Source organism: Sesamum indicum, linkage group LG2 (assembly GCF_000512975.1).
Source record: "Sesamum indicum cultivar Zhongzhi No. 13 linkage group LG2, S_indicum_v1.0, whole genome shotgun sequence".
Taxonomy (NCBI): domain Eukaryota; kingdom Viridiplantae; phylum Streptophyta; class Magnoliopsida; order Lamiales; family Pedaliaceae; genus Sesamum; species Sesamum indicum.
In genome coordinates this window covers 4,062,760-4,070,834 of record NC_026146.1, presented here as the reverse complement: position 1 = coordinate 4,070,834, position 8,075 = coordinate 4,062,760, and the positions used below count along the sequence as shown (strand labels likewise).

The window sequence follows — 8,075 nt, the reverse complement described above, 5'->3', positions numbered from 1 at the left end:
CTTTCCCTATTATATTGAGTTTGCGCGAGTCGTCATGTCTTGATCTGGATCATTTCACCATTCACCTCTGTTTTTTACTAAACTAGGATTGTTTTCTATTACCGTTGAGTTTGTCTCTCTGTTGTTGCACCAAAAGAGGAAGTATGATGAGTTATTGCGGCTGCATTATGTGATAGATGCATAATGATTGGAAATCTTGATTAGCTATTGTGTTTATGACTTGACTAGCATGTAAGCTTCAACTTATTGCACTTCTCTGTTCGTTTTCTACATACTACTTCCAATGAACCGGAGGAATTTCCTTTTCCTTCACAATGACGACGCAAAACTACTAGCGTCTGCCAGTATCAGCATCACATCCTTAATTCCAACATGAGACTCAGGCAATACGGCTTCCAATTTTTTTTTTCTCATTTTTGGCCCTAGAATTTGCTTTGTGTCAACGTTTGATTTCTTCTTCTAATTATCTATGATCCTGTGTCATCTCATAATATGGTTCCAACTGTTGTTCTTCTGCCTCTCCGGCTAAGCTGCACAACTGTCACTATTGTATTTAACTAACTACTCATGTGCTCGTTGAATTCTTCAGAAGAGATTATCATGCCAAAAATTGGATGGGAACCGACCAACTGTCAGTTACTATTCATCTCTGCAAATATTCTGCTTTTGCGCTCTCAAACAGTCCTCAAAACTCTTCAGTACGGTAACAGCAGTTGAAAATGATGTTGCAGGCCTGACTTACCCTGTCTGTTTTATAAGAATAAAAAGGAAAGCTAGAATAACTCTTAAAATTATTTGGATGATAGACGAGTTAAATTTGAGAATTTTCACTATCTCACAGAAGCTTATGGTAAACTATTTCACTCACAAACTGCATCCAGTCGATCCAATAAAGTAACAACAGTGACACTTGATTCATTACAGTCGTTCGCTAATGAGCAAGTAGAGTTCAAGAAATATGATACATTGTAATCACGTACGTGGCCTTTCAGGCCAAGAATTCAAAGCAAGAGTAATGTGATCAGTTCTAATCTGGTTACATATAGTTGGCTTCATTTATTGCCAAAAATGGCTATAAAGAGCTTCTTTGTGTGGGGCATTCGAACTATTAGGTTGTATTACACAAACATCGAACATGGCCTCTTCAATGTCTATTCTTGTATTGCTGTTTACTTCTGTTCTTCTGTGGTCATACTTCCCTTTTGCAAAAGCTCAGGGAGGATCTCAATCAATAGTTTCTGGACTTTCTTGGACTTACTATGATTCTTCCTGTCCCAAGTTGGAGTCCATTGTAAGAAAACAGCTCAAGAAGGTTTTCAAGAATGACATCGGCCAAGCTGCTGGGCTGCTTCGACTCCATTTCCATGATTGCTTTGTCCAGGTAATCCACATAACAATTCTCCAAACTTTTATTGGTTGGAGTTTGAGATTAACGCAGATTTTTATGGGTACCAATAGATTTTTCCTATACTCACAGTTAATGATGTTTTACTTACTAGGATAGGAAATTGAACTAATTAGAATAGATGGATGCCAAAATTTTATTTGTATTTGTTGTGTGATCGATGTATAGGGATGTGACGGTTCAGTGCTGCTGGATGGATCAGCAAGTGGGCTGAGCGAACAAGGGGCACCTCCCAATTTGAGTCTGAGGGCTGAGGCCTTCAGAATTATCAATGATCTCCGAAGGCGGGTGCATGACAAGTGCGGTAGAGTTGTCTCCTGTGCAGATATTCTCGCACTTGCTGCTCGTGATGCTGTTTTTCTGGTAACTCAACCCCATATCACTATCCATTCTTTTTCTTGAAGCAATACAAAAATCAGTAACATTATCGATTGCAACAACCCAAATTTTTTGCCTTTGATCAGATGATGATGATGACCGGTTGGTTCTAGACACTCTGGTTTAAATAACTCTAAATTCTTCAATGCACATTTATTTCTTTTCACTGGTAAAATTTGCAGGGGATGGTACATAGTGTGGACAAGCTGAAGGCCTGAGGCCACTCCCCTGGCCTAAGTGTATATACTTCTGGTTCATAATTGGCCTTTTATTTTCATGAAAAGGAACCCTTTCACCTGCTAAATTCACAGTCAAAAAGAGGACAATAAAGGACAATGTTACAACGTAACCATTTTTAGGGTAGACATCATGCGTAATATTTTCATACACGCATTAAATAACAAATTATTTGATTTTATTTGCAGTCTGGGGGGCCTGACTATGAAGTTCCATTAGGCCGACGCGACAGCCTAAACTTTGCAACCACAGCTGCAACGCTGGCCAACCTTCCGCCACCTTCAAGCAACACCACTGCCCTCATCACATCTCTAGCAACCAAGAACTTCACAGCCACCGACGTGGTGGCGCTATCAGGTGGCCACACCATTGGAATCAGTCACTGCACCTCTTTCACCAACCGACTCTACCCCAGTCAGGACCCCACCATGGACAAGTCGTTTGCCAAAAAACTGAAAACCACTTGCCCGACGGCAAATTCAAATAACACCACTGTGCTCGACATTCGATCCCCGAACACGTTTGATAACAAGTACTATGTTGATCTCATGAACCACCAGGGCCTGTTCACGTCGGACCAGGATCTGTACACGGATTCCAGGACCAGGGGAATCGTGACGGGTTTTGCCGTCAATCAAACGTTGTTTTTTGAGAAATTCGTGAACGCCATGGTGAAGATGTCGCAGCTGAATGTGTTGACGGGGAGAGAGGGGGAAGTTCGAGGGAATTGCTCCGCCAGTAATTCGGACAGTATCGTGTTGATTTTTTCCCCCGCAGGAGAGGAAAAGGAGGCCCTGTCGGGTTTTTAAGAGCTCTCCCATCATATGTTGTGGCCTTGTTCATGCATATGCTTGTGCTAGATTGAGTCCGAATAATTATGTTTGATGACTTTCTTGCAACTCGATGAATGAGCTCCTAAGGAAATAAAATTCAAGAGGGAAATTCGAAGCCGGCCATGTGAATTTGTATAATGGATGGATTAACACGGATATGATATCATATGACTTGTGTAGGTACGAACTCACGTAAACGGCATCATCAAATTCAGCACAAGAATGTTTTTGAGACAATGAAAGCGGTTTTTGATATAAAACTTGAATTAGGGTAATATAAGATGATTCCATGGAAGATTTCATTGGACTTTACCTCGTAACTTCTCCTCTCGATGACGACTCGCATAGGATGCATATAATGTCATCAGATTAGATCCGTACTCTAATTCATACATGTGTTGCTAATTCTTATGAATCATCACTAAACTTGTAAAAATTGATATCTGATAAAATACAAGTCTACAAGTTCTTTGGCATCCGCCGTTGGGAACAGGAAAATTTTATTCAAAAGGTTGTGAAGTTTATGATGCATGATGCTCATCCTATTTACGCCTCTCCAACATAAAACTTTGATTTAAATGATAATTCAGACATTGTTTTTTTCCTTTAGCAGGAAGAACACTCAACCACCCATCGTTTTGGTCTATCAATTAAAATCAAATATTATTACATCTACGATATCTGTTTGAATTTTGAGGCTAAACATACGTTCTGACATGTGTGTTGATACTTAGGTGGATATACCATTTATAATAATAGATATACTATAGAAATTCTGGTGGACATACATAATAGAGATACAATTTTTTTTAACAAGTTTGTGGGGGTGCCATACCTATATTTTCAATTTGAGTGTTTGTATCTTTACCCCTATAAACAGGTTACTCTCTAATATTTTATTTTTAAAAAATTCATAATTATGGAAGCACTCATTACTAAGTACATCGTCAAGACTGTTAGTCCCCACCACCACCAATCGCCTCAATTGGCTTTCATAATTCCCAGCGTGGGCGGCGAAAGCACATTTTTTTTGTTATAAATTTTATTTTATCTTTTACTCTATTCAATATATATATATATAATTTACATGTATAAAATTTTTATCAAAAAAATAAAATAAATAATATTATTATTACACGCATGATTTGTGTAGATTGAATGAAGTAGAAAATAAAATAAAATTTACAACAAAATAATTCAATGCACATACATACAAGTCTTACCGTCATGCTCGTCCTTGTCTGATTTTGAACATCTGTATGATGTAAGAATTTTACAAATCAATATATACTCTTGTGTTTCAAAACCACCATCAAAATCAATATACAAGTGCCATTGAGATTTTGTATTTTCATTCTCTTTAATTTAACTAGTTATTTATTTTTAAAATAAAATTGTTAATCTTGATGTACTACGTAGGGAGACTATGTCAAATGTGGTCAAGATTGAAATTCAAGCATAAAAATCCCGTTAATTATTTTTAACTAATATTATAAACATCTTTGAAGATTTTACTCATGCTGACACTTTCTAACTATGATATGGATGCAGACAAACACTATAGAACTAATTTTTAAGTGTTTCTGATGGATTGAATAATTTAGCAGCTGTTATAGGCTATGTACGTCAAATGCAATAATTATGTTGGCAGTCAAATGAAATAATCAAATAATTAATTAGTTGAACCACGTCAAAAAAGCCTGAAAATATGGACTTTTAACAACTCAGATCTTGCATGCCTAAATAACACAGCCAGCCGACAAAAGTAGAATACTTTTGTCCGAATATATCAACTTTACTTTGACATGCATGTAAGATGAATATAAGCTCTTCATGATTTCATCCTTACTTTTGCACTTATATAAATGGTGTAGGTAGACAAACCATTTCTTCACACCCATAGTCCAAAGATGGAGAAGAGCTGCAGATCATACTGTCAGTATTCATCTGAATTCGGGTGTGAAAATCGAGAAAACCCGTACGCATTTAACGGGCCAAACGCGTCCAACGATCCAGAAATGAAGCGGAAGAAGAGAGTCGCTGCATATAACATGCTCGCCACGGAAGGTAAGGTGAAAGCATCTGTCAAAGAGAGTTTCAAGTGGATCAAGACCAAGTTCAACGATGTTCGTTACAGTTTGTAACCAAGTTCGGTATTGTATAACTGTGACATGTTTGTTTATTGTTGTATGTATGACAGTAACAGAAACAGAACAATGTTTAGTCGTCAAGTAGTTTTTGTTACTCCCTGTTATTGCGTGGAATTTATCGTCTTTCCTTATTTCAGGCAAAGATTATGCTCCTGCAAATGATGTCCCCAATAAATTTTTAAATTGTATAAACTGGTCTATATTGCAAGTCACTTACAGAAATTTGATCATGATCAAAGAATTGGAACAAGAGTTAGCATTTTTGATGGTGTTGAACCCTAGTGATTGTAAAGAATCAATCATTGTATAAGTTAATTTCACAAAGAAAGAAATCAAATCGACTGAAATCCATGAACAAACACCACATTCCGGCAATTCCATGCCTAATCATTGAGAGCATGCAGCTCAAGAAGGTTTTCTTTTTCCAAGCTTCGGAATTCTCTGGAGGATGCAGACCTTTGGACCATATCTAATCTGGCCGTGCCCTCATGATGCATGTTGTAGTTGACTATATGCCTTTTAGTATTGGGTAGAGGTGGCCGGTTCTTGATATTCTTATTAGCATTAGGATGAGCTTCTGTTCTTGGAGACATTCCCTGAACTGGTCCGACAGGGGAAGGAGATAGACAAGGAGGGCTCTCTTCTTTCTGCAGTGGCTTCGCACTTGCGGAGGAGGTGCTGGTTGCGCTGCTTCCTGGTACGCTGCTAAAGATCGATGTTTCTGCACTCTTCTGCTGGTCCTGAGCAAAATGATATTAGTTCCTCATTTTTAATAGACAAGAGTTGTCAACATAACAGTGGCACTTTGTTGATGGCCTTAAATTCTCTTTTGTAGAGGACAATATGGCTAACTCTGTCAAGTAGAAGCGACGACTCACCTCTTTAGACCCTTCAGCAGTTTCTTTCGGTTTCTCAGCAGCTAGATTCTTCTTCCTTCTTTCTTTCTGTGATTGAGAACGGCGTCTTCCTTTGGAAGTACGGTGCCTGTACATAATGGGGTAGAGTCATACTTCTTGAGTAATGTGTTGAATTTCATGATTAAAATCATTATGTGTGACAATCAAGTTAACACAATAGTTTGACCGAAATAGTGAAGATGTGATGTAGTAGCTGTCTCAGTGATTTTAACAATAATGTAACAATCAGTTGTTAGTGTATTGCTAACGTCCAGTCCTGTTCCGCTCTGTAGTTAAGTGATGAGGTGTGAGTCACTTACTTTCGCTTGTCGATTATCAGAGCTTCATCGTCATCCTCAATGTGAATTACTGGTAAACCGGAGATGTCACAAGCTAAAGGGCTCGTCTGAAAGAACTGCAACAGAAATCATGTGTGTCGTTTAGAACATTTCAACAATAGGAATGGTATTTTGTTTTGATTTGATTGGGACCTATGACGGCCCTTCAAGTGCAGCTACTTCCCAAGTTAGATGCAACCATGGACAAACATGCTTAAGCAATGTCTAAAAACGGAATTAGTTAATATGTCTTGATAGCTAACCTCGTTTTGCAGAGCCGAACTTGCAGATCCACGATGGGCAGGATCGAGGGCCAGTAAAATGTTCAAAAGACCCAAAGAAGATGAAGGAAAGTATCTGAAAGCTTCTCGAAGACTCGACTTGTATGTTTGGGGAGGTTTAAGAGCTGTCGATAGTTTCAGTCTTCGGTAAAAGTCATCCGAAGGTGTGCCACAGAGTTTGAAAATCCTATGGAGCTGCTCAACCTGAATACATCACGTCATCCATAACAACAAATTTACTGCTTTTCTGTGCCAATTTGATTTGTCTAAATGCAAAGGAAACTTTTGTCTTCTTCATTAATTATTCAGACATTGTAACTTACAGTTGCATTTAACTGTTGAAAAGAACAGAAACTACTGCATTACCTCTGTCCTGCCAGGCATAATAGGCCTCCCAGCAAACATTTCAGCCATGAGGCAGCCGGCACTCCAAAGATCAATACCTATTCCGTAATCTGTGGAACCAAGCAGCAGTTCCGGCGCTCTGTACCAAAGTGTCACAACCCGGCTAGTTAAAGGACGCTTATTTTCAGTATTGAAGAAATTTGCAAGCCCAAAATCTGCAATTTTCAGCATCCCAGTTTTGTCAATTAGCAGATTGGATCCCTTAATATCCCGGTGCAAAATACCCCTATCGTGGCAATGCTTGAGCCCTGAAAGCAGTTGTTGCATATAACATTTAATCTGCAAAGATCATTGCATAAACTCAGCTATCATAAAAGATCGTAATCCCATTAGATAATGGAAGTTAAATTATAAGTTTGAATAGCTTTCGACCTGTGGTTCTGTGAGCCTCTCATCTGGTCGAGACAGGATTCTGGCTAGATCAGAATGCATATAATCGAAAACCAAATACAGACTATACTGCATCCTCGAGGTGGCTAATCCTTCAAGCTTTACAATATTGGGATGGTCCAGTTTCAGTAAAATCATGATCTCCCTGGCCATGAATTTCACACTCTCAGGTTCTGAAGTATCGAATCTAACTTTCTTTAAGGCGACAATCTTTCCAGTGTCCTTATCTCTCGCTTTATAGACATTGCTGTAGGTCCCCTGGCCTATCTGCAACATCCGGCGCTTTCAATTAAATTCAAATCCACATCCATTTCTTTTCCCTAATGCATCACCTGATTTTACCAACAGGATTTTTACTACTTGAGTAGTTCTCAAACATTATCTTGAAATTAAAATTGAACAGACTACAACTTTTCAATAACCAGCTATCAGGATTGGGGGGACACAGTTTTTAGAATCATGCGCCAGCTCTTACTCAACATTGCTGTCTCACTTAATGTATAATCTCATCAATAAATTCAAACAAAATAAGCAATCAAATAAAGAAATCAAACCAGGCTTGCACACACATCAAAAGGGAAAAGATAGAAGATTAACCTTGTCTATCTTGACATAAGAATCAGCACTTTTTGGAACTATATTCCTCAAAACATCTCTTGGAATATTATCAGTTAGCCATTTTGGCCATCCATCAACCAGCTCATCTTCTTCAGCCTTGTTTCTCAACTCTGTCCTTTCAGAAACCTTACCTTTATTCTCACC

General features: G+C 38.4%; 3 protein-coding genes across 3 annotated transcripts; 2 read left to right on the top strand and 1 right to left on the bottom strand.

Moving 5' to 3' along the window:
• Positions 1,128-2,970, top strand: LOC105179284 (peroxidase 12). Its single transcript, XM_011102897.1, has 3 exons — positions 1,128-1,381; positions 1,574-1,768; positions 2,209-2,970. The coding sequence occupies exons 1-3, from the start codon at positions 1,136-1,138 to the stop codon at positions 2,827-2,829; spliced, it is 1,062 nt and encodes a 353-aa protein (XP_011101199.1). The 5' UTR covers positions 1,128-1,135; the 3' UTR covers positions 2,830-2,970.
• LOC105179276 lies at positions 4,680-5,215 on the top strand. The gene has a single exon (XM_011102894.2). The coding sequence runs from the start codon at positions 4,764-4,766 to the stop codon at positions 4,995-4,997; it is 234 nt and encodes a 77-aa protein (XP_011101196.1). The 5' UTR covers positions 4,680-4,763; the 3' UTR covers positions 4,998-5,215.
• LOC105179266 (probable serine/threonine-protein kinase At1g54610) lies at positions 5,350-8,075 on the bottom strand (the record flags this gene model as incomplete). The annotated part of the gene is made up of 7 exons (XM_020691758.1): positions 5,350-5,743; positions 5,882-5,987; positions 6,220-6,314; positions 6,501-6,722; positions 6,885-7,202; positions 7,296-7,580; positions 7,911-8,075. Coding segments are annotated over 7 exons (1,548 nt in total), but the record flags the coding sequence as incomplete, so codon positions are not given.